Source organism: Lissotriton helveticus, chromosome 6 (genome assembly GCF_964261635.1).
Source record: "Lissotriton helveticus chromosome 6, aLisHel1.1, whole genome shotgun sequence".
In the NCBI taxonomy this organism is placed as follows: domain Eukaryota; kingdom Metazoa; phylum Chordata; class Amphibia; order Caudata; family Salamandridae; genus Lissotriton; species Lissotriton helveticus.
This window is the reverse complement of record NC_136067.1, coordinates 1,389,208,418-1,389,235,868: the sequence shown is the minus strand read 5'-3', so window position 1 is coordinate 1,389,235,868 and position 27,451 is coordinate 1,389,208,418. Positions and strand designations below refer to the sequence as shown.

General features: G+C 44.5%; 1 protein-coding gene across 2 annotated transcripts in view; it reads left to right on the top strand.

Moving 5' to 3' along the window:
* LOC144761751 (uncharacterized) overlaps positions 1–27,451 on the top strand; it is a 1,311,126-nt gene that overhangs the window by 97,415 nt on the left and 1,186,260 nt on the right. For both annotated transcript variants that reach the window (XM_078647002.1, XM_078647003.1), the window contains exons 11-12: positions 23,488–23,577; positions 26,440–26,529. In XM_078647002.1, coding sequence (XP_078503128.1) covers positions 23,488–23,577; positions 26,440–26,529 — 180 coding nt within the window. The remainder of the gene's footprint in view (positions 1–23,487; positions 23,578–26,439; positions 26,530–27,451) is intronic.

The window sequence follows — 27,451 nt, the reverse complement described above, 5'->3', positions numbered from 1 at the left end:
ATTTTGTCTTAAGTCTGTTTTAAGTTTGTCTTAAGACAAACTTAAGACAAAATCCTAACTTCTGTGAATACCAAAAGTAGTAAGTTTAGGATTTTGTCTTAAGTTAGTTCTGTGAATCGGCCCCGGAGACTTAAGGGGCACTGTTAAATGGTACTAGTGAGGGAATCAGTGGCGGAGGTGGCCTTTCCCTCCAACTTTCTCCCTCCATCTGTCTCCCTCCCTCTCTGTCTCACTCCCTCTCTGTCTCACTCCCTCTCTAGCTCACTCCCTCTCTAGCTCACTCCCTCTGACTGTCTCTCTCTCTCTCCCTCTGTCTCCCTCTGTCTCACTCTCTCTGTTTCACTCTTTGTCTCTCTCCCTGTCTGTCTCCCTCTGTCTCACTCTCTCTCTCTCTGTCATCCTCCCTCTCTGTCTCCCTCCCTCACTCTGTCTTACTCCCTCCCTCTCTGTCTCACTCCCTCCTTCTCCCCCGATGCAGTTAAGAGCAAGGGTTCCCTAATTGCAAGGAAGATTTTGTTCCTCTGACGAGGCCCTGAGCGGGATAAAGCTTTTTTGGGTGCTGTATGCAGACATGGCCTTTTATCATGTAATGAAGAGGCGATAGCCACTGGTAGGACAAGGCCCTTAATGTAAAGACACAATGTGGACTGAAGGTAGTACTGTGAAAACATTGTACTCGTGCTAAAGAAAATAGAGCAAACACATTTTGCTACTTTTTCCACATATGATAGTGATGTGCGATGTTGCAAACAGTGGCAGTGCGACCTTTCACTTATCCAGTACCAGATGGGAGGCAGTCATCCCCAAACAAACTTAAATCAAATTCATTTCCCACTGCAAAGTGGGGGCGCATGAAATTTGAGAATCGTGAAGCAGTAGGAACCAGGGTGAAAAGCAAACCTGTGACCCCAACTCATAAAAGAAAGGTTTGGTGGAGTGAGGGAGTGGTTGTTTCTTGCACAAAAGGAACTATAGCACTGAATGTAGTCTATTCCCAGCCCAGAGCAGGAAATAAACAAACACTACCCAGTGCTGCTTATGCTGGTGTTTGCCCACCCAGGCCTGTAGATACAATGGAAACACTGCACCTCATCTCATGTCATCTCAACATTTTCACGAAAGGTTGTTGAGAAACGTAGTCATTTCATTATACCTTGATAAAACTAAACATCAGTTACAACCCTCCAGAAGGTGGCGCTATTTAATTACGCTACTCCACAACAACTGCATTATCTCATGCAATTGGGACGAGAAATATGGTGATGTAAAATACAGTAATACATAAACTAAATACGTTTAACAGCTTGCACTGGCTCACTAAAATCTAGTCAGTCAAAGGATTGCTGGCGTTACAAAGGATCATCAAAGTATGTCCCTAAGAAGCATGAATCTCCATTCACCCATTTTAGTTGATCTGTAAATTAATTACTGTGGTGTGGAGGAAAGGTGAGGCAGGCTCGCACTTAATAAGTGTAAGATTGAGTGAAACATTTTACACCCGGACGCTGTTGAAAAACCCGGACATTTCTCTCACCCCCGCACCCCGTCGTGTGTGGCAGCCCGGGCCCGCTCACAGCCGCATCTGAGCACTTCACAGGTTGTTAGAGACCTTGTGCATGTGAATGAGGCTTTGTTGTTGCTTCGCCCTTTCTAAGAGCCCCTGCAGCTCCACTCTGCCGATTGCGGGCAGAAGTCATTTTATCTCATCCCACGACACACCTACGGCTGGGGCGCGACACAGTAATGTGTCGCGCCACACAGTTTGGAAAGCTGTGTCTTCGAGCATCAGTGGAAGTCACTGTGGAAGGATATAGTAAAAAATATTCACTCCATAGGAATGAGGGAAGCACACTATAAGATACTTTATGACTGGTATCTACACCCGGTAAGACTGAAAACAATATTCCTGGAAGTTTCAGATTGGTGTTGGAGAGGCTGCGGCCTACTAGGAGACTTCAAACACATTTGGTGGGACATTTGGTGGGACTGCCCCACTATCAGACTCTTCTGGCTAGAAATACTAGCTCAAATTAAAGAAACCCTGGGCTATCTGATCCCTACCACACTGCAATTTGCATTATTGGGAGTAAGAGATGAGCCCCTAGAACACCAGACAAAGGGCGACCGGGTAATTATGTGGGTGTGCCTTGGAGCAGCCAAACTAGCAATAGTGGCAGCCTGGAAGAAAAAATACCCCCCAGCCCTGACTCAATGGGAGGCTCAACCATGGAGGGCACTCATAATGGAACGAATGGCGGACATTTTTCGAAATAATAATTTAGACATTTTTCGAGATAATTTTAAAACTTTTGAGTCTAGCTGGGGCCCGCTCGTCTCATACCTATCTAGGGGTATACCAATGACAACATGCCCTCCCACTGTTAGAGCACTCCATCTCTTACAATTCTAAAGCTAGAAGGGCACTCAGGGCAGTTCCCCGTTGGCAGATAGACAGATCCTCTCGCGTGAATACCATCACTTCAAAAACACATGTCAGAGGTGGGAGCGGCCAGTAGGGGAGAACTTCCCCCCTCTGGGGACCATAGGAAACCCCCGACATCTGACACCCCGTCCATTGCTTAGCTTCTTTCTTTTTCTTAATTTTTCCTTTAATTTATGTTATTAGCCACCAAGTCCCTGTTGATGGGAGGCAGTTGGGTTAGGTTGGGGGTGGGAGTGGGAGAGGGGTGGGGGGGGCCTTCGAGTTTAATAACTCCCTTATTAGAAAGTTGAGTCCTAAAAAATACGGAAATATGTATGGTTATGTCACAGATCGAAAGGCAACTGTAATTGTGCAATAGCTTCAACATGATTAATGGTACAGAAGCAATATACTATATAGTAAGTTGTTTTTCCCTTGAGTTTGAAAATGCTCAATAAAAAGAACTTTGACAAAATAAATCTAAAAAAAAGACAAATGTGAGTGTTTGGGTTCAGATGCTGTTAAATGAATGGCAACAGATTATCTGCTGCTTTGAAATAATGGCACAAGCGTCTTTGCTTTAAGGAATGTAGCCTGATAAATAATTTCAAGAGCTAAGAAGAATTCTCCTGCCCCAATAATAATGGAATTCGTGTATAAAATAGACACAGTGGCACAGTTGGAGTACTCTGTTGCCATGCACATAGAAAAATCAAAATGCTAGAATAAGCAGTTATGTTTTTTGTAATGTCTGAGCTCAAGAACATAATTGTTAACTCTTTCTTTCAAGAATAACTTCACAACTGGGTGTTCACTCTCTAGATTACCAGTTACAACAAGTAGGTGCAATCCATCCTTGTTCAACAGATGAACTCCTTTTTTAAAATGTTTCTAGTTATTCCTTGTGTTTATTCATATCCTGTTATTTGTTTAATTATTTTGAAACTCTGTTAGAGATAGCAAGTTGGAGCTCATTGAGTGAATAAAAAAGAGGATGCTAAAACAAATCATCGGTGCCTCTCCAGCTCAGTGATCTATTTATTTATTTATTTATAAAGTGATGTTATCAAATGTCAACAGTTTGGATGTTGGCATTACCTCTTTCATAAGACCTAGTTATTCTGTGCAAATTAAATGTCCTCTCCTCAGGCCTTCAGCACATTCAGAGAAATTGAGGAGTGACAGCACATTTGAATGACCAAGAATGTCTGTCCATATTTAATTTAATTTAATTAAATTTAATTGCGGGTTTATATAGCGCTAGGAATCGACTCCCGGAGGAGTATCTCCACACTTCAACCGCTGGGGAACCTGTCCTGGCTCACCCTGAGAGATGGTCCCTGATGGGTATCTCTAAGGTGCGACCAAGCATCCCCGGCGGTCTGGGGGGGCCGTTGTGAAGATGAGGCAAGCTGATGCCCAGAGTTGCCGAGTGTGGTTTCTGACTAGAGTAGGCACCGAGGCGAGAATTATCGAGTTCGCTGACCCTGGTCCACGACCCTGCCGCGTCGGGAATCGAACCCTGGTCCCGGGCCGTTCTCTGCTTACGGGTCTGCCGCCTCTAACCAGTGAGCCACACTTCTCCACAGAAGATGACTGACTGTTTTATTCACATGACAATCAGAAATTATCAGTCAGACTGATTTTTTTATACACTGTATCAAGGTCCCCAAACCTGTGTATTCACTGTTGTTTGAACAAGTAGGTATCTTTATGCTGAGGGCCCAATTAGGGTTAATGACAGATACTACAAACAGTAAGTGGCAGATTTACAAGAAAGTGACGCTTCTGTAAAGATGCGTTACTTTCCCTGCGCCATCCTAGGAAATCCTAGGAAACGCTTGCGCCACTATGGATGTTCCGTATTTACAATATGGCGCAAGGATTGACAGATGCGTCAGAAATTCTGACGCATCTGTTGACGCAAAAGTCAGACATTGCTGGAGTCGTATCGAAAGAACGATGCAACTCCAGCATTGCAGGGGGAGGCCCATCCTCGTTGTGCTGCGTCACTAGTTACGCCTGCTTCAAGCAAGCGAAAGAATTTGACACAGTGGAGTCCTAGAAGTGACCCAGTGAAATCTTGTAGATTTCACTGTGTCACTTCTACTAAGCTTTTTTTGCGTTGGAACGACCACCCTGCATACATTATACCTGATGCAGGTATAATGTGACGCAGTGCTTTACAACGTGACACTTCTCCCTAGATGCGCCACGTTGTAAATGGGCCGCATTTTTACACTGCTGCTGTATCACAAATAGTGACGTAACTGCAGCGCGAAAATGAAGCAAGGGGCTTTTAAAACTGCCCCTAAGACTCTTCGTCACCCTACAGGAGATGTGCAGGTATTGTATTACATTAATACTCTACCATTGAGTCTGAACAAAATCTCTGCAGGAAGTTTGAACATTCAAATGACAAAAGAACCTAGTCAGCAGGGCAACAAATTAAAACTCATAAAGCATTCCAAAGATGCGTTAAAGTGTATTGTACTAGCAATTGATTTGTGCTGGTGGGGATCACCAGCATTTCTGGGACCTAGGACTTTGTTTTTTATGATCAGACTTTAGCTCAGAGTAAGAGAGGGAGAAAGGAGGAAGAGAATGATAGGAAACTGAAACAAGGGGAGAAAGAATAGATGGAAAAAATAACCTGCAGAGTGATGTAAAGAGAGAAGCATGAAGTGGAATGAAGATGAGGCAGCTATAGATAGAGAAACTACAAACTAAGATGTATATATAGTCAAGTTAAGTAAATTTGCAGTTAAGAATAGTAATTGTAGCCTGACCAGGTTGAAGCGCTGGATGGGAAGATCACCCATCCTTTCAAATGGATCCCCAACCACTGGTTGTGGAATTAAGGTGGATATTGGGTGTCCACCTGTTATGTCAATGTTTTGGCAGGTGACACAGGAACTGACAAACTCATTTACTTTCTGGGACATCTGGGGACAGTAGAAATGGCTAAGTCAGCCCCACGTTTTTGTCTGGCCAAGATGTCCAGCTATGGGGATGTCATGGGCCAATGTAAGCAAGAACTCTCTGTACATCTGAGGCACTACCACTCTCCAAGTAGCACCAGGGTTGGGGTCTCTGGTCTTAGTAAACAGGAGTCCTTCCTCCCAATAGGCCCTGTGGGTTCCACTAACATCTCCCCTTTCCTGCACAGCAGCTTGCTATCTCAGGCTTTCAAGCATTAGACAGGACTACTGGCCAAGGCACAGCTGTTCCATAGTGGGTCCCCCGGACCTAGGAGCTCAGCCTGGTAAGGGTCAAGTTCCATGGGCTCAGTTCCCTCTGGGGTTGACAAGTCCTATCCATGAGGAGAGAGGTCCTGAATTTTTAGCCTTCTTGCCTATTCTCTTGGAAGTTTGGGCCATTCTTCCAGGCTCAAAAACTTATGTGTTACCCTGTGTTTGGCTCTGTGCTCTAGTCTTAACACACACAATCTCAGGGATGTCCAGCATTGCAGCATAAGTTTTCAATTCTACCTCAGCTCATGATAAGGTCTCCAGGTCGTTCCCAAGCAGACAGGCAGTAGACATTCTTGGAGATATCACTTCCTGTTTCAGGCCAGTAACCTCCACAGTCTAATGTTACCATATCCATGGCATGGTCTGTAATAACATTGTCAGCGTTGATGACTGGATACTGTTTTCCAATCAGGTATTTCTCTAGGAAAACCAGGTTATTTCTCACTATGGTGACACTGGCACCTGTATCCCTCACTTTCAGTGCATCTATTCTAGTCTCATTGATCCAGGGGTACTGCAAATACTTTTTCAAGTTGTGAGGCCACACAGCTAAAGTGGCAAACTCAACTTCCCCTTCTGTGACTAACACATCTTCAGTGTGAACCCTGATTTGCTCTGGGCACACTGTTGATCCCATCTGAAGATTGGCTATACCATTACTAACTGGAGGACGACTAGGGTGCTTCTTGTTAGGGCAAGTAGCATCTCCAGTCAGGTGTCCCAACTTCTTACGGTTCTAACACCAGGCATTTTTGGGATCAAAGTTTTTCCCTTTGTAGCTACCGGGGGTCTGGAAAGAGTTCTAGGACCCTCCCCCTTGAACAGGTTTTTTGGGTCCTTTAGAAGACTCTTGGTTTTTATCTTTGGGGTTTTCACCCCCTTTCCCCTGGGGAGGTTTGGTAGCCCTTTGTTTGTCACCCCCAGTTGTTACCCTAGTCTTGACCGAGTGGTCTGCTTTCTTTCCAAGTTCTTGGGGAAAAATTACACCTAGGTCTACCAGATGTCGATGCAACTTTTCATTAGTGCAATTGCTTAAAATGTGTTTCTTCATACAAAGATTATAAAGTCCATGAAAATCATGCACATTATTTCCAGTTAACCATCTCTCCAGTGTCTTAACTGAGTAATCTATGAACTCAACCCAGGACTGGCTCTGGGTTTTGTGCACCTCCTGAATATAATCCTATATTCCTCAGTTATGAGCTGAAAAGCTCTCAATCAGAGTGTTTCTTCATGAGGTCATAAGACCCAGCATCCACTCCAAAAAAAGGGTCAGGAGTCTGTTCCTGCAGTTACCAGTGAATAGTTCCCAAAGGAGAGCCCCCCAGTGTGACTTCTTCAATTTTCTTATTTCACAGGCCCTCTCAAAGGCTCTGGACCATATGGAGATGTCACCGCCTTCCTCAAATTTGGAGACAATCCCTTTGGGGATTTATGGGATCATAAGATGGCTCTCTGTCACTATTTATTAAGAGACTGCCACCATTGATGGGAGCTAGGCCCATCTCTGCTCATTATTTTTCTAGAGCCCGGAGTCTGGCCTCTATTACTAATCTTTTGGCCAACCTTCTTAAAAGGTTGGGCTCTTCATTGAGAATGTCTTCAATAGTCTCAAAAGTACCTGGCCCACCTGTGTGGGTTTAAGGTGCTGTGAGAGTATCGCTGGCATCAGGGACACAGGGTCCCTGTCCTCCCTAGGAAGTGAGGGGAGTTGGAAGTTAGCCTCATCCCCTCAACTTCCTGCCCCATCTGAGTGATCCTCACCTTGTTCAGATGGATGGTCCTTAGCATATCCTGCTAAGAGCTTCTGGAACTGTTTCTTGGAGGGATGTGGCCCCACTACAATGTTTTCGAGTTTGAATAGAGACTTTAACTCTCTCTACTCTAGATGGATGTAAGGGGTGAGGTTGAGCTCCTCAACCAGGTTCTCTATGTCGCTTAGCATTTTTTCACTAACAGTTGGGATCTTTTTAAGAGACCTAAGAAAAATGTCTAAACCCTCCTATGCTTAACTATGATGATTTTTTATTTTCTAAAAAATACTAAAGGGACTCAACTAAGACCCTAACCAGACTTTTTAGGAATTTGGAAAAAATTGTCAATTCAAAAAATTCAGAATTCTAAAGACAGTTTAAGAGGTCTGTCATGTGATCAGGTGTTGACCAAGTCAGTCCAACAAATGCAAAGTTATAGACCCCACCACTGATCCACCAATGTAGGAAGCTGGCTCTGTGTATATTATACCAAAGTAAGGTATAGTGTGCACATAGTCCAGTGGATCCCCAAAGTCTTACTGAGGTAAAAGTAGATACTACCTTACTCTCTATTTGTGGTAGTGTGGGCGAGCAGTAAGGCTTTATCAGAGGATAATCTTAAGCATTTAATGTACACGCTCAGGCAAGAAATTATGTCACACACTCATAGACTGAACTCAGACCAATTGTTTGTATAAAAAGTATTTCTTTAGTTGTATTTTAATTTTAGAACCAAGCAGGACTTGGTACAGGTAAGTAAAATTGTACTTTTCAAAACAGGTTGATACGAATATGCAAGCTGGATGAAATTGATGTTGTTACACGTTTATAAAACATTTAGGGGTAGATGTATTAAGATACCCTTCAGCGATTCTCAAATAGCGATTTTTAAGGAATCGCTATTTGAGAATTGCTTACGCAATATTAAGGAATCGCAAAATGTGCGATTCCTTAATATTGCGCGGCTTTTTGCATGATACATTCCAAATCCCGTTTTTTTGTCGCAAACGCTGCTATTTTGCGAATCGCAGCGTTTGCGATGCCCCGAAAAGACAATAAATATTTTCAATTACTTTGTGATTACTTTTTATATTACTCAAGAGTACATTTAAGATTACTTTTTCTAGTCAGTAGGGGATGCCTAAACATCTCACTGGGACATTTCCTGGACATAGGTAAGTAAAGCACTTTGACATTAAAACACAGTTGCTTAGGTTTCCATTCAAACACAACTCAACACTTAGAACTTTTAAATAGGAAAAGCAGTCAATGCGATCTCTTGGAAAAAATGTGGTGATCAGTTTGCAGGTAAGCAATGGGTCTTGAGGGATGAGTTTCTGGGGCTAGAACAAGTGTTCCCTCAGGGTCAAAGATGCACTCAAAGAGCACCCTCAACGGCACTAGGGCAGCCAGGTGCATAGTGCTGAGGCCCAATGTTAGCCTATGAGGCTAGGGGGCCGTCGTTGGTGGTTGCTCTAGGGCAATCCACGGGATTGTGGAAGCAAAGTTCCTAGGGTTAAGCTCAGGGCAGAGGGGGATCCCAGTTAGCACTCAAAGTGCACCCACAGCGGCACAGGTTCAGCCGGGTGCAGGGTGCTGATTTGGTATTGGGCACTGTTGTTTTCAAAGGGAGCGCTCCGGTTGGAAAAAACTGCAAGTTTGGGCAAGTAGGCTTTCTGGAGGCAACCACCAGTTGGAAAGATAAGTTTGGATGCAGGGGTTGCCTGGACACCGTAGGCTGGGCCACCCAAGACCGTGGGACGTTGGGTGCATGGGTGTCTTTAGGCGTTGGGCTTCCTTGCCAGCTCCGGTCATGGTCGGGGGAATCCTCCAGATAGAGGCTGCAGGCGTCATCAGGAGACTTGAGGTAGGTCAGGGATCACCAGATACCAGGTCAGGTTAGCTGGTTGGACCTCCTTGTGGTGTTGGGTCACTTGGGCCGTGGGTGTCGGGTGCAGAATGGTGCAGACTCGCAAATTTTGCCACAGCCAGAATCTGGTTCTAGAGCGTGGGCCAAGGCTGTTTGTGTCCTCTTCTTCTTCCTTCAGCACGGCTCTTTGGTCCTTCTTCGTGCTTGTTTAAAGACGCAAGGTTCGGGGTCGCCCCAAACTACTAAACATAGGGGCGTTTCAGGTAGGTTCAGGTCGGTACCAAGTGGTCCCTTTTTTGGGGTGGCTACACCTCCATTTATTGGGCTGGACTGTTCCCATGAGGCACAGGGTCAGACTTATTTGCATATAGCCATGTCTGAACTGGGGTGGCAGAGTGGGCTAAAGAACGGTGATGGATCAAACCCAGATCTTTTGACTGGGTGTGAGTGTTTGATTGGTTCAGATGCTCTGTCCATTACCACCCCCTTTTGTACACCTCCATTTATGCCACCCTCCAGTTGGAGGGGGGCATAAGCCTCTCTCTGGTTGGCTGAGTCACCCCACCTTCAAGATGACGTCCTGAGTGGTGTGCTTCACCTCATATCCTTCACCTGAGGGGTGAAGTTGCCAAAGGTGGCCACACCATTCCTCCTATCTTGGTTTTCCTGCTGACTCACCCTCCCAAAGTGGGGGTTAGAACCGATGGGGGCCAGTTGCTGGGAGCAGCAAAAGGCAGGGTCAGCTAACAAAGGTGGCAAGCCTTTGAAGCTTCCCATCGTGGACCCTGCCCATCCTGTGGGAGGAGGCGTGGCACCTTTGCCTAGGATGTGCTTTGTTTCAGTATCCCGAGAGCTGAAGGTTCTCAACCCAGGGGTTCAGAAACATGTCTGGGTGTGGCAGCTGGTCAGCAGGACAGTAGAGTTAGGTTGATTTTCAGGGGGAATCTCTAAGATGCTCTCTGAGTGCATTTTGTATTAAATCCAACATTGGCATCAGTGTGGGTTTAATGGGCTGAGAAGTTTTATACTAAACTTCTCAGTCTTCATTAAAGCCATCATGGAGCTGTGGAGTTTGGGGTGCCAAACTCCCAGCCCATGTTCTAAAATGCCTTTACTGCACTTACAACACCTGTAAATGGCACAGGTACTGTAGGGGCCAAGGGTTTAGGCATCTGTGCCCTCATTTGTGGTATAGTGCACCCTGCCTAAGGCCTGTAAGAGGAGTGACTGACCTATGCCACAGGCAGTGTTTTGGTGGGCATGGCGCACATGGATTTGTGTCATGTCGACCTGTAGTTTTAGGCTCTCCCCCTGGCACACAGACTGCAGTGGCAGTGTGTAAGGCTCAGAGGAGGATTTTCTGAGGGTGGCAAAATATATGCTTCAGCCCTGTGAGACTATCTCAGGCTCCAAGGACCTTGGTGCCCCTGGCACCTTTTACTTGAGACTTATATGTAGGCCAGAGGAGTGCCAATGTGGGAGCAAATGTCCAGTTTTGGGGAAAGAACATAGGCAATGGGTACCTGATTAGTAGGAACCCAGGGCACACTTAGTTAAGAAGCATTAAACATCAGGTAAAAAGTGGGGGGCAAACATGCAAAAAGGGGCACTTTCCTGGACCCATCATACGGGAGTCGGGAAGGAATGAATTAGTTTATGGGAGCAGAAAAACTGGTGTGCCAGGCAAGAGGGTGCCCATGCAAATTCGAGAAGATCAGTGGTCCCTGGAGAGAAGTGAGGAAAGAGAGACAGAAGAGAGACAGTGAGGAAAAGTGGGAGATTCTTAGCTGACGGAGGGTGGAACGGGCTTGAACCACAAGTTGAACTGGTGGGTTTTCATGTTGATGTGAACAATGAAAGGAAAAAGACTGCGTTGGCATCATGTTCCAGCCCAGGCCTCGGGAAGACCTATGTAATAATTGATGCATGTTCCGCTCAAAGTTCTCGACAGTTGGGGGATATTTTATGCTGTTTGTTTTCCTCTGTGAAAATTTAATAAAGAGATATAAAAAAATAGTAATTTCACAGTATATGTTCTATAGCAGTATCCTGCATTCGATGTTGCAGATTGATATTTTGTTGCTTAACATTGTGATATAGATCACATTCGCAGGCAATCAATACCTAGTAGAATAAAGGTCACCTTTTGCTAAAACTTTGGAACTGTTTATCTTAGCAAACAAAAGACAGGCCAACTCTGAATAAAGTATGGAGAGATGGGCAATAAGGCTGAACACTCCTTGAGAGGGAAAGTAAATATAGCACAATATATACAATAACACACCTGGTTGCAATATTGTGAAAGTGTTCATATGGTGGTCTGTGTGTACATAGTTGTGGAACTAACAGAGCCCCGATGCAGGAGTGTGAAATGGCATGCTGACTATATGCAGTTCCTTAGACCTCCAAACCCACCTTTCAAACACCATGCCTTCCTTCAGTATTTGAAGTGATTAAAAAAACAATGCTGTAAAGAATTAATGTAAAACTGCACTTCTATAATATTATCAGCAGTAGCAGTATTATATTTCCTGCACCTACTTCACCCTGGAAGCTTATTAAACCTTTGGTAGCCTATGGCCCGCCTTATAGCAATAGCAACCATTGCAGAGCATAATCCTGTATCTCACTGGGAAGAACAGGGAGTGGGGTAGGTTGTGTCTGTACACAATGATCCAATGAGTGCAAAGTGTGACCACTTTGGTTTAAAGAAGCTAAGAAGAGACATGAAAGCACACTTTCTTTGCCTGAGTACCATAAAATTCCATTGCAGGTGACACCGCTTATATAATGATTATGGGCTGGCGGTTAACTCCGCTCCGCCAGAAAAGTTTGTCGAGTTTTAGTAACTCTGCACTCCGTTTGGAGTGCTAAGTTTTCCAAAACTCCGCAATCGCAGCGGAGCAGAGGTCACCGGTGCAGGGAGACTTACCTTACTCCCAAATTGTTGTCCTGCTCCTGCTGCTGTGCCTGGCTCCACTTCCGATGCTCCGGTTGAATTACAGGAAGAACTGCAGTGCGCATGGCGTACTACTTGATGGCATGCCTCACCCTATCAAATCCCATGATAGGGTCAGGCATGTCTTCACTCAGTACGCCATGCACACTACAGTTCTTACTGTAATTCAACAAGAGCAGCGGAAGCAGAGTGGATCCAGGCCCAGCAGCAGGGGAAGGACACCAATTTGGGAGGAAGGTAGGTATCTACTCTTTTTTATCTTTTAGGCCTTACTACGCAGGAGGGGGGCCGGCCGTTTAGCGAGAGGGATTGCGGGGGGCCTTGGTGTTTAGCGGAAGGGGAGGCGGGGGTTTGAAGGGAGCAGGGGACCAGGGGTTTAGCCAGAGGGGGCAGAATGTGCTGGGGCTTTAGCGAGAGGAGAGTGGGGAGCCTGGGCTTCCGCAGGGGTGCAGGGGGTGGAGCAGGGACGGCACTCTGCCAGGCCTCAGAACTCCGTGGAATCTCCCGGAATTTTCAAGTAACTCCGTGAAATTCCGAAGAGTGCCACTACGTGAGCTCCGCCCACCCCTGATAATGACATAGAATCATTAACCATTATTATCATGGGGTGGATCTTACTCAGGCCCTCTGGAATGGTGTGTGAAGCTCGTGGTGGGAAACACCCGTTCACCTCTCACCTCTCTTATCTATCATCTCAGGCCCCAGTTACCTAAAACTAGAACTAATGTACTATAGATGTCTCACCTCCCAAAGCATGGTTCTAAGTGGTTAGAAGGTAGACTAGTCTACCCTTCATAGCCCACTCTCACTAGCCACTAGGATACATCTTTCCAAACTTTTCATGTTGGTGACACACCTTTTTGTGAAAAAAAATTCAGGGACACGGTAACGCGAGGAATCGCAGCGAGCAAGCCGGAACCACCTATAGTGGGTTCGGACCCCACAGACACACACCCCACCCCATACACAACCCCACATACACCACCCCACACACATATACCCACCCCAGGCAAAAACCCCCACACACCACCCCACAGACACACCACCCCACACACACCCCACACAAACCCCCCACACACCACACACACCCCACACACACACACACACACACACACACCACACACACCCCACACACACCCACACACACACCCCACACACACACACCCCACACACACACACACACACCACACACACCCCACACACACCCACACACACACCCCACACACACACACAAACCCCCCCACACACAACCCCACACACCCCCCACACACACACCCCACACACACACCCACCCCACACATACACAACCCCACACACACAACTCCACACTCACCCACACACAAAAATGCAAGTGTCCGTCTGTAACACAACTGGTGCTCATGTAAAGCGCTCTGATACCTTTGGTTCTAGTTTGCCAGCAGCGCACAGGGCTTGTTAATGAGCCCCAGAGTTTATACAAGGAGAGAGAGAAATAAATAACATCTGTGTAGTCTCAGAGAATATAGGAAGCTGTGACTGTGGAAAAGGGTAAAACAGCGGGGCATATATTTGCGCCTTTTCTGCCACTGCCTCCACCATTCTGCCCAGCACCCCCCTTCTCTCCCCCGCCCCCTCCCCCCCGCCGTTACTCAGAATTCTACACGTGCCTGCAGCGCAGCGCACTATAAGCCCTCGCGCCCATATCTGAGTCATTGCATGATGGAGCTATTTATCATTAGTGCTGTCACCTGGCCCGCCATCTGCCTGCCCCACCATCAAAGCGCAGTCTCTACTACAAGCCTCAGCAGAGGTAAGGGGCGGGGAGGGAGGCGTACATGGGGTACTGACTGCCTCTGTCCTGCTGATCCCTATCACTCGGTCCCAGCTGCCGGACGGCCAGTGAAGGGTTGCAGTGCTCCTGGACACCAGGGCCTGGGAACATGATCTCAGTTTTTGTAGCGCAACCTACTGTCCATGTGTTGGAACGACAAGAGACCCGTTCGCTGCCCTCTGATTTCAGTCTCGAGTCGCATAACGCATTCCCCTAATTTCAGCCCCTGACGTCATTGGATCGCATCGCGCGACACACCCACGTATGGGACGCGACACAGTAACGTGTCGCGCCACACAGTTTGGAAAGCTGTGCACTAGGATATCATTCCAGCCATATGCTGAACCTATTCCACTCACAAGAGTAAAATTAAAGCCTAGTGAGTAGTGCTATATTTGCAAACGAATAAATACAGGGACTCAAAGTTTTTCTTGGAAGCCCACCAACAGCTCCCCGAGTGTCAGTTTTACCAAATACCAATTGATTTGTGGTCTTGATTTGACTTCATGCATTTTTCATCCACTGTCATCTATTCCCTGCCCTTTAATCTAAAGCTTGCTGGTTCTTTTACATCCCTGGTTTCTTAATTTATCAGTTCTTTTTCATTATTCTTCCTCCTTACTCCCCTTTTCCGTCTTCTCTCTCTTATTCTGGGTCAGTTTAATGAGGATAAACAAGTGCCAGTTCCAAAATATCAGTGCCATTGGGCCCCACATGTAACTATCGGCTTAAATTAAGCATTGCCTGTGAGGGAGCAAAGTATGAGCTTTTGTGTGAATTGCAGAGGTATGCCTGATTCTTCAATTGCTGCAGGTGCACTGAACTTACTATAGGTTTCACGAGCCCTGAATGAAGACCTCTAGAAACCAAGAATAGGCTTTTGGTAGTCCGTTTGGTCAGCAACTTCTCAAGAGCCAGGTAGGAGGTTGCCCAAGGTTCTATATCTCAGCAAGAGGATTTCTAGCCCACTGCAGTGGACTGAACACACCAACCACTAACTGTAACACTTCCCAGATTTGTTACATTTATTTGCTCAATGGAGCTCAGTAAGCTTGCCCTGCTCTGCCCACATTTCACTGGCTGTAAATACGTAAAAGACAACAATTCAACGCACTCTGCATTCCACATCGTGCAAAACACAAGGTTGGTCTGCATATCCTTCAGCACTTTATTAATCCCTACAGTGCCAACAGAGAATTGAGATCCAACAATTTATCCTCACCGTCCCCAGAATCAAGAGGGCCAGAGGTGGTGGCCGCTTGTTTGACTATCTTGTTCTAAAACTCTAGAACTCTCTACCAATCAGTCTTAGGGCAAATAACAAGTGGGTGGGCACTCAAACCCATTTATATGCCTAAACAGCCCACTAACCTGCATAGCCTGTCAGTGCTGCAAAGCCCATCTTTGGTAGCCATATGGTCTATAAAAACCCTTGAAACTAATTGAATTGGATCCTAGGTTATATCTGTGGCAGCGTGGAACCAGTCCTTAGCAGCAGACCATCTGTTATCAACTAAGATAGGCTGAGTGCCCACCCATTGACAATACTACTGTGGCAGTTACCAGTGTCAGCTCCGCTCCCTCTGCACACTTCATCCCATTCCTCTAAGAGTGAGTCAAACTTCCAGAACACTCTCTGATCAGGCAGATCTTAGTCATTACTAGACAATATCACTTGCATACTGCATCCCATTCCTCTACGAGTGAGTCAAACTTCCAGAACACTCTCTGATCAGGCAGATCTTAGTCATTACTAGACAATATCACTTGCACTTCGTACATGCTAATAGTCAGTCCCTCTGAGGCCTAAGGCAATATCCACCCACTAGCCACCAGAGAGGGGGGAGCGTCCCCTTGGGCAAGGACCTTTGCTCTCCCCATTTTATTTTGCCCTAACCACTCTTTCTGTCCCCCCTGGGGGCAGAAAGCACACTAGACGCCACTAGACTTTTTTTATAGGTCAGGGGTGAGGGCTGCCAGGAACAGGAATGTCAATGCCCCTAATCGCCCCCCCCCCAAAAAAAATACAACAGTCTTTCTGCCTCCCCAGGAGGCAGATGGGGGCATTAGCCGCTGTTCTGCTCACCGGGGGGAGGAGGCCAAAAATTCCACTAGGCACCAGGGATTATTTATTTTTTGTATACGTAGGGGTAGGGGCTGCCCAGAATGGGCATGCCAATGCCCCACCCCAAAAACGATTGCCACAGTCTTTCTGACCCCCCGGGAGGCAGATGGGGCAATAGACCCTTATCTGCTCCCCTTTGGGGACAGAAAGTCCACTGGGCACCATGTATTTTTTTTCAAATTCAGGTTGGGGCTGCCCAGCACAGGCATGTCAATGCCCTCCCCCCCCAAAAAAATGCCACAGTCTTTCTACCCCCACAGGAGGCAGATGGGGCAGTAGCCCCTGATCTGCTCCGTGGGGGGGACATAAATCCCACTAGGCACAAGTGATGTTTTTTACATAATGGTGGAATGCCCCTAACCCAAAACAAATTGGAACAGTCTTTCTGCCCCCTGGGAAGCAGGTGGGGGCAATAGGTCCTTATCTGCCTCCATGGGGGGGGTGGAATCCCACTAGGCAATATTTTTTTCAATGGTCTGGGGTGCGGGCTACCCAGAATGGGCATACCAATGACCCCACTCTCCTCAAAAAATGGCACATTCCTTCTGCCCCTCCAGGAGGTAGTTGGGGTCAATAGCCCTTGATATTCCCCCCAGGCACCAGGGATTACAATGGCTTTTTTGTATGTAGGGGTGGTGGCTGCCCAGAATGGGTATACCAATGCCGCCGCCCCTAAATTTAAGGTTTGCAGGGGATTCCGGATGGGAAAACTTTGGGGGGTCCACACAAGCCATACCTCCATGAACTCCAATGGGTTTCTAGATTTCATAGATGTCTGGGTTTGGTAGGTTTCCCTAGATGGCTGCCGAGTGTGGGGCCAAAAACCTAGATGAGCCCCTTTGCAAAACCATGTTGTTTTGTGATAGGTAATATTGGAAGCTCCACAATACGTTGTAGGCCCTTCTATGCAGCAGGTACTTAGCCCACCCACACAATTGAGGCACCATTGTTATTGGAAAACTTTAAAGAATGCGGGGTGGGTGGAAGTTAGTAGCCCCACGCAGATTCCAGTACTTTTCATCACAGAAATGTGGGGAATGTTTTTCTTTTTTTTTACAAAGTTTGAGGTTTGCAAGGGATTCTAGATAACAAAACCTGGTGAGAGCCACAAAAGGTAACCCATCCTGGATTCCCCTGGGTGTCTAGTTTTCAAAAATGTTTAGGTTTGCTATGTTTCCCTAGGTGCCAGCAGAGCTAAGGTTCACAATCCACAGTTAGGGACTTGGCCAAAAAATTGTCAGTTTTCACTGTACAAATGTAGTGTGTCCACTTTGCATTTTGGGCATTTTCCTGTGTCAGGCACTAGGCTTACCCACACAAGTTTGGTACCATTTTTATTGAGAGACTTTGGGAACTACAGGGTGGGTGGAATTTTGTGGATCCACACAGATTCCAGAACTTTCCATCACAGAAATGTGAGTAAAATTTGTTTTCTCTTACAAAGTTTGAGGTTTGCGATTCTGTGTAACAGAAGCTGGTGACAGCCACACAAGTCACCCCCCCCTGTGTTCCCCTATGTGTTTAGTTTTGAAAAATGTATAGGTTTGCTAGGTATTCCAAGGTGCCGGCAGGCCTAGGGTTCAAAATTCACAGCTAGGCACTGAAAAAAAGGGTAATTTTCACTCTAAAAATGTGATGTGTGTCCATGTTGCATTTTGGACTGTTTCCTGTGGCGGGCACTAGGACTACCCACATGAGTGAAGTACCATTTTTATCGGAAGACTTTGGGGAATTCGGGGATCATGGGATTTTGTGGATCCATGCAGATTCCAGAACTTTCCATCACAGAAATGTGAGGAAATTGTGGGGCATATTACCAACGTTAAGCGATATTTATCGCTAACGATGCTTAGCAACACATTTTTTACCGCTAAGCATCGTCAGAAATTATCGCAGATAAACCTTGCTATTATCAAGGTTTATCGCAAATGCGATAAAAAATGACCGCAATGCATGAATATCGCTGAAAAGTCAGCGATATTCATGCATTACCGAGCTAATGCTCTTAGCCATGTTATCCACCTCCCATTGGATAACATGGCTAAGAACTGCTCAGGGCAGGTGTTAGTTTTTGGAGATATTCGCACTTAGCGCGAATATCTCCAAAAGTTGGTAATAGGAGATAGCGATGTAAGCGACTGTTTCCAGTCGCTAACATCTTGGCACGCCCACTTTGCATGTCATTAGTGAAAAATATCACTGACATGCAAAGTGGGGCCCAAGATGGTCGATATCTCCTACTAGCGGTCGCTAACTGGTGTTAGCGACAGCTAGGTAATAGGGAGATAATTTTATCTCCGCTTTCTTGGCTTTTAAAGCCAAAAAAGCGGAGATAAACCCCCTTGATAATATGCCCTTGTGTTTTTCTTTTCAAAGTTTGTGGTTTGCAAGGGATACTGGGTAACAGAACCTGGTGAGAGATGCCCAAGTCACCCCTTCCTGGATTCCACTAGGTGTCTAGTTTTTATATTTGTACATGTATGCTAGATTTCCCTTGGTTCCAGCAGAGCTAGGGTTCAAAATCCACAGCTAGGCACTTTAAAAAAAAAGGGTCAGTTTTCACTGTAAAAATGTGGTGTGTCCACATTGCATTTTGGCCCGTTTCCTGACACGGGCACCCACAAAAGTGAGGTACCATTTTTATAGGGAAACTTAGAAGAACACAGATTTGTAGAGCAACTGATATTCCCTATAGACTTTCTATGCATTTCTGCCTTTCAAATGTAAGACAATGTGTAAAAAAGAAGTCACTTTAAAAAATGTCATATAATTCACATGCTAGTATGGTTTCCCACAAATTCGGAAATGTGCAAATAGCTAATGCCTCTAAACTCTATATTTTGTTCCCATTTTGGAAATACATAGGTGTTTTTGATACCTATTTTTCAGTCTTTATATTTTATCAAATGAATTGCTATGAAAAACAATTGCAAGACCTAGCTCAGTTATTGGCTCAGGATTCCTTGGGTTCTTGGTGAACCTACAAGTCCTATATATCCCCACAACCAAAAGGGTCCAGTGGATATAATGATATATTGCTTTAAAAAATCTGAAATGCATAGAAGAAGTTACAGGTGAAAACGTTGGCATAAATGGCTGTTTTTTTTCATCTCATTTTCAATTTGTCTTAATTTCAACTGTTAGTTTCTATAAAAAAAACTTAAGGATCTACACAAATGACCCCTTGCTAAATTCAGAAATGTATCTACTTCGGAAATGTATAGTTTTCCAGGATCCATTATTGCTTTGGAAGGAGGTTGGTGCACAAAAAGTAGCAAAAATAGGCTTTGTCCCAGTAAAATGCCAAAACTGTGTAAAACATATGGGTTTTCTGACAAAAGTCTGTCTGTCCCTAAAGCGTGCATGATGAAGATTTCAGTACCACAAACTGTTTGCTGATACCTTTTGCAGGGAAAAAAACTGATGCTTTCTTCTGCAGCTCCTTTACCCACTATTCCACACCAAAAAATAAATTTACTTTGCTGTATTTTGGCAAATATCTGGGACCTCTCCAGGGGAATCCACAAACTATGAGTATTTTTAAAATTCCAACGTTGTTGGAAGAAAAGGACGCAAATTTGGCGTGGATACCTTATGTTGACAAACCGTTACAGGGGCCTAAGCGTGAGTTACCCAAAATAGCCAAAAAAGGCTTATAACCTGGGGGATGGCGGGAGGACCTTGTAGCTAAGAGGTTAAGGCTTTTGTCTGCTATCACTTATGATTTCCTCAAAACAATATTGATGATACTGAAGCATTTATGATCACCTTTTAACTTAGGCAGAGTGCTATGGATGACTGAAGAGGTTTGAAAATAGTGGGAACATGGAAATGCTTCTGTGGGCTGAAATGAAAACTTTACAACTGCAGTGCACCACATGGGTGTCTTACTGTCCATGCATTTTCAAAGGAAGAACATTTTAAGTGAATTAATGCACATATCAGTAGAGGAAAAAGCTTCACAGTACACCCTCACCACCCCTCTTTCTCACTTGCCTTCAATATGTTCATGGTACCTACATCCTCCAAAGAGCTAGGCTTTTCTTCTTCACAGCATGATTCTCGCTACCCACTAACCCTTTCCTTGTCCTAACCTTTATTTCTGGCTCAGTGGGCTTCTCACATACAATCAGTCTATTTTCTATTCTAAATCTATTCACACTAAACAAATTAATTAGGCGGCATATTACTCAAAATATTTTTTTAGACTCTGCCACATTTGCTAGAAGTAATCACTGGTTTTCTCCTCCGAAAATAGTCAGGTGTCTTCTAACACATGGATCAATACTTCTTTAGTCTAGATCCTTGTTTTTGTACAAGAGGTAATGATAAAGCTAAAGGGAAAAAGACACGTACATCAGCTAAAAGAAATCCTATTTTTTTCTTTGTAATTTCCATCTTTTCCTAGTCATTGCCTTCATACCTTCCAAGTTAGCTCAGTATAACACCCTCTGCTGGGCCTGCCAGTCTTCCTGCTGGAGAAGTTGCAAAGCCAATTCTTGCAGTCAGGTAGTTCTATATGGGGCAGGCAGAACGGTACAATTTGATTCCATGTAATTCTGTGGGATTACATTAAAATTCCAGGGAATTCAGCAATAGAGCGGAGTGTGCATTTGCCGCTATTTTCTTAGTGCTAAATGCACCCTTGCAACCAAAAATGGATGTGAGGATGCATTTTTCTCCAAGAAATAGCACTACCAAATACCAAATTCACTGCAATTCCTTCCCTTCGTTGCCTCTGTTACATACTCAGCGTACAGAAGCCTTAAATTCTCTGAGAATGGAGGGGCACCAAGGGGTGTGCACATCAGTGAAGTCAGTGGGTTTTAAACAGGTACAGAAGAGGGAGCTGTCCCTCTATGTTTAAAAATAACTGCAGATTAAAGTTTGACTGCTGATCATTAAACATAAAAGGTGACTAAATTGAAGAATTAGTGCTTGGATGGTTGTAGAGGAACTGAGTCCATGGGTAGGTGGTTAGATGAAAGTACATGCATATGAATCGATGAAGAGGCTAGTGCCGTGAGTGGTATAAGTAAGTCTGAGGTTGATTGTGGCAGTGTGCAGGGGCATGGGTAAGCTGCGATGAAGTGGGTACCCAATTGTATGGAGACATCTGGGTGGAGAAATCAGAGCTTAGTAGAAGTTGTGGTGGTAAAGTAGGAGAAGGCTGCACAAAATCAGTGCATGATGGAACACTGGGCAAAGAAGGGAGCACCTTACCTGGTTGAAGTGATATTGAGGGGTTGGGTAGCTGGACATCTTTTGCTGCTGGGCCATGTAGCCCCAGACCAAATTTCTTATCTGCACCAGTTCTTCAGCTGCAGTGTAACTGAGGCTTTTTGCCTTGCTGCATGATTATCGCTGACCAGGAACACCCTTCTTTGTCTTTCCCTTTATGTCTGGATACATGGTTACTCATTACTCATGTTACCTTCCCCTGAAATGTTTCTTCCGGCATACCAACAATGTATTTCCATTTTTAATCTCTTCACACTAAAATAAATTAATTGGGCTACACGTTACCCAAAACTATTTTTTAGGCACTGTGCCAGATTTGCTAGAAGTATTCATCGATCATCTCACAAAGTGGTCTGACTTAAACCTAAGCCGTCTTCCCACTTATACGATCACCTGTAGGCTGCACACCAGTAAAAAGCAAAATTTCTTTCATTGTGGAATGAGAGAGACTGTATGTGTGTGGATAGAGGAGATTGCCCTTGAACTGAATCTTGCCTAATGCTTTTTTTTGGTATCTTCACAGCAAGAACCCAGCCTTGCCACACTTGAAGTGTAATAGACCAGGGGCCAGATGTATGACCGTTTTTAGCAGTCGAAAACGTGGAATCGGCCCATTTGTGACCTCAAAAAAGGGTGGTGGTATGTACAAATGCTATTTTGCAAGTCGGTTACTCGCAAAACAGTGTTTGCAAGTTGCTATTAGGAAGGGGCATGTCAAGGGTGGCCCTTCCTAATAGCGAGTCAGAATGGTATGTATCATTGTTTTGCAACTGCATTTATGGTTGCAAAACATTTGCAGTTTACAGCCTACTTCAAGTAGGTGGTAAGCAACTCCCAAATGGACTGAATTTGGAAAAAAGAGTAGCTTTATTGAAAAATCAAACACAGACACTGGTGTCTGCTGTCCCCAACAGGCCACCATCCCTGTGTTTGCAGGCCATTCCCAATGGGTCACAACTTGCGACCTGCCTCTTGAATATTAACCCCTTTAGTGCTACAGTCGGCCGTTGGACGTTGCGAGCACTACCTCCGTAGTGCTGCGCACGTCCAACGGCCGACGCGGCCCCAACCGTTTCTTAGAAAGTTCAGCACTGGCACTGAACGTTCGACGCATAAAACGGGTTAATGAGGTAGGTACCTTGCGACCCATTTGAAAATCACAAATAGTGTCACAGACACTGTTTTACATTCCCTTTTGCGAGTCGTAAAACGTCGCATTTTGCGATTTGCAAAACAAAGTGGTCGTACATCTGGCCCCACAAGCCTTGTACCTTATGATAGTGAAAGTCAAAGAGTAAGTGAGAGGTAATCAGTGGATAGGGAATTAGCTTGTTTTTTAAATGTTTCCATGGTAGCTGTAATGGAATGTCCAAGATCGATATTTTTTATTACAATATTTCACCACTGGACATTCTAAAACCCCATTATCCCTCATCCCATCTGTTTTCCATAAGGGTAACTATAGAGTGATCAAAGAAGCCAGTTTTAGGCACCCAGATCAGATTCCAAATCCTTGGCCAATCTTATCCTACTATAGTTGCCACATTGATGTCATCTCAATTTCTCCTAGCCCACTCTGGGTGCTTCATCTTTATGCCATGATTGCAAATGGTCAGGAATCACCTCTTTTGTGTCTTTTCATCTTATCTCCCGCATCGTATTTATGGTTTTCTGCACAGAAGGAAACAGTGTCTGAGTTTTCCCTACAAATAGCAAAGACATATTTTGCTTGACCACTCCCCAGACACTTCAAAAACGCCATTTTCAGGCTTCATTCGATAGATGGCCATTCTAAAGCTTTCTTGCCATGCATTAAAGCATCAGCCCTATGCACAGAAACAGCTCTACCAAACTGAATTCCGTTTTTCTACGTAATTATTCATTCCTCTCTGATATTTGCAAAAATGTGTTTTGGTCCTGATATATCTGTGGGTCGTTATTTCGAAAGTCAATTACATGACAATAGAAGAACTACAGGCAGGTAAAAATAAAGGGATCTGTTGTGGCTGTTGGGAGTTATCTTGCCTGATTCTTTTTTTGGAATTTTCACAGTTGCCAGACTTACGTACCTCAGATGGAAAACAAGAGAGCAGCATCTCATTGGTGTGTCGCCTTATAAATCACACTTCAGGAAGGCAGAGGGTGAGTGATCAGTGGACATGCCCATGTGTGAGTGTTTCCTTTTCCCCACCCAGTGCCTGCTGTTACAATTCTCTATCAGTGAATTGTCTTTAAATCTTCTGCAAACTTTTATACCCTCCCCCCCAGTTGATCAAATCTCTAAACTATTGCTTTCTCATTCTGAAAATGCCATTAACCTCTAAGGGGAAAATCTACTTTTCATGCAGCGCAGTGCGACAAGCAAAGTTGCTGTGGTGTGTTGCGTGGAAGGGAGAGAGCTGGACAGTGTCACATCTACAAAGATGGCGTACTGCTACTATTTTCCCAAGTTCCTGTTCTCCTTAAGGTTGCCTAGCACCATGCAGAAACTTTTGTACCCGAAGGTTTTGTACCGAAATGATAACCCTCCAGTACAAAATACTTTGCTTAGACTTACTTTTGAACTTTGCCTCTGTGTACATGTTCTTTATACACATGCAATGATCGAACAGTTTTGAGAAAAAAATATTTCTCCTACTTTGTGCCTTCCTCATGGAGGCATATTTTTTAGTGTAAACCCCTGTCTACCTTCGTTAGTAGATGGGGCTCTGTGTTAAATTCCTTGGGTAATTACATGGGAACGCCCATGTACCACCCATGTAACACCCCTTGACGCAAAGTAACACAAACAGCTACTTTGCGTTATTCTTAGTCAACCTTCCTCACAAATAAACGTTTGCACTGAAAATTGAAAACTTTATCAAGACGTTGGACCGGTGCTCATCTCTTTTAGTGACTTTGCACCAACACAAAGCCTTGATAAATCTGACCCTACATTCTTATTTTATCTAACTCAGACCGATGTCGTCTCCATCCACCTAGCCCTAGATAACCACTTAATTCTGACACCATGATTCTTGACAAACTTTTATGTTTATTTGTTTAGTTAAGCACTCACTTCATGTCAACTGTTTCTGGGCTTCCGCAAGACACATGTTGTATAGGGATGACTGTTATTGCATGACATTCCAATTGTTTTTAATTGTATTGATAAGTGGTTGTGCAAGCAATAATTTGATCAAGGTTAGTTTTAAATCCTGATGGACAGGTTACTAGTAGTATTATGAGTGTGTGGACGGAGGATACTGCAACATTGAAAGCCAGTGACTCTGAAGTGTTTTCTACAATTGGTTCCAGAAACCATTAAAAGGTTGATTGCTTTGAATCTTAGATGGTAAGCTGGTGGCGCATGATTTTAATCTGTAGGTATGAGGGTGTTGAACCTTAAAGGCAGTTGAAGGTTAGGCAAAGTGAGACTATTTTATTGAGGCGTGATTGGTCTATGCTTTTGTATGTGGAAAAAAGTGTGAGTGGTGAACGTTGAACGGCTACTTTCAGTTTTTCATACTGCTTTGGTTTGGCAGGGGGAGCGATGTACAGGAAATTGCCGTTGTCACAGTTACTGATGTTTCTACCTCCAGGGGTGGTATTTTTTGGGATGAGGGGCAAGATTTGTTTGAGGAGCTATATTTAGCAGAAAGTGGTATTGACCACTGCTTCTGTCAGTCTGGGGTTTGTGGCTATACAAAGACTATGACCCTGACGTTGGTTTTTATGAAACAATGGCTTCAAAGAAGGTTGGGAACCAGAGTGACAGTATTTTGTAAGGGAGATGTGGTGTCTCAGCACCAGGATTTCTGTTTTGGAGCCAGAGAGTGTCAGGCTGCTCAGAGTCATCCACATCTGTATTGCTTTGAGGTCTTCTGTCACATTCATGAGTTGCTTCCTGTGACCTGCAAGTAAATCTACATGTCATCATCTTAGGAGTGGAAGGTAAGGCTGTGTCTTTTAGGTCAGTATGAAGGATGATGCAGTACTCTTCATGAGGCCTTGCAGGGTGGGAGATTTCAAACAACTGGAGCGGAGTGGTCAATGATATGTCCAACAGACCGATGATAGTGTAGGAAGATGAGACAGAGTGGTTGAAAAGCATCATCTTGCTTAGGAAGCCTTAGCTGAATCTCACAAGCTGACCCAGATATTCACTTGTGCAGTTTCTGTTCCATGTTTTAAGCAGAATTCAGATTTATTGTAATGGAAAAATGAATTACTTATTCATTTTAAATAATGGTAAGGGTTGTCTGCTTGCTCCGTCATATTTTGTTGCATAGGGTGTTTCATTAATGAGCCCCATGTTACTGAATGAGTCTTAATTTTCCTTGTTAGTGTAATTGTATATGAATTATGTAAGGTAATATCGCTCTTGCATCAGAATGATCATTTCATTGATCAAGGTGAAAAATCAATGAAAAGAGGTGTAACCACTAAACACCGAAGAAAAATGCAATTGCTTTAGAGTGGAGCTTTCATTGCCTGTAAGGAAGAATACCATTCTACTGTGGTTCATTAGTGCCTAGAGTGGTATAAGTTTCAGTTTGAGCATGTAATTGGTAGGTGACAGTTTGTCCCGCAATGGTATCTTCCATCCCTTTAATTTCCAACTACTGGCCTACCCACAAGGCTGGGTCCATGCTGGGCTGGCGTGCTGAGCAAAATAACGATCGATTTAACACAGATCTTTGTGACTGGGGGTGAATGTTTGCATTGTTCAGCATTCCGTCTATCATTTGTTCCTTTTGCTTACCCAATTAAGCAGTCATAGGAATGCTTATGTGCTAGAAAACCAACAGGTTTACTTCACTACATACAATCTAAAGTGGGTTCTGGAAACAACATGGTAACAGAGAGTCTGCGGGAGCTTACAATTCTTCTGCAGCTTATTCAGAGCAAACCAGGGTGACTAGAGAAAAGAAAGTGATTTTTGGGGTGGGCAATATGCTTATTGACAGGGGCACAATACTTTCACTGAGGGTTTCCCTCATACTCTTTTTTGTGTCTTTACAGCACTCACTGTGGCATGGCACATCTGGAATGTTTCAGAGGAGCAGCCCTATACTTCTAAACCAGATCTGTTACGTTTCTGAGAGAGAAAGGGTAAGCAACAGGGAATATCAGTGGAGGGGTGTGAGCCATTTAAGCAACAGGGAATGACAATGGAGGGGTGAGCCATTTAAGCAACAGGGAATATCAGTGGAGGGGTGTGAGCCATATGGTTGAGTATTCATTTGACCCCCACATGCATGGTTTGTTGTTGTCCTTCAAAATGGGTGTCCAATATCCATCCTCATCTTCTACTACCCGCCCCTCCCCCCTACAGAACTGATGTGTCTATTGACTAAACTAAAATGGCTCCATGACAATCCTGTTACCCCCATTAACATCTCATCCATCCTTCCAAGCCCTGTGTGTTTAGCTTATCTTTACATCAGTTCTCACCTTCTAGCGCCCACTTCTTCCTCTTCTTTCCCATCTTTCCACATGATAGACAGATTTATTGACTTTGCAGGGCATGTTGAGGTTTGTGTACGTATTACAGATGGGTCATGAGACCTTATTTTACAGTATTGTTTATACATCATTTAAAAAGCACCAGAGAAAGTTCAACTAATCTTAATCCATAATTTACTTTTTTTTAAACTATTTTTACACTATCTTTGATACTCCTGTAATAAACTATGGAGCAAAATGGCTTTGTTTCAAACATACTGTGATAATTTCCATTTAAAAAGTAGTGAGAACATATGATCTTCACAAAGAGAAAAATTGTGTGGAATCAGTTTTCACTAGTGCGAATTTCTGTGGCATGGCACTGAGTCCTTAGTACTTTCTGAGATTAGAAAAGTAAGCTGCTGAATCATGAGATCGGGTATCTCCGCCCATCCCAAACCTTTCAGGCCCTTATCACCCTGCTATTTCCTTGTAACTCCCAAGAATCCTTGGTTCAGGCTTGACTAGCTAATCCTGAGTTTAGTCTTTGACTTCTGGGAAGTTAACTCCTGGTTTTATGTGAATAAAC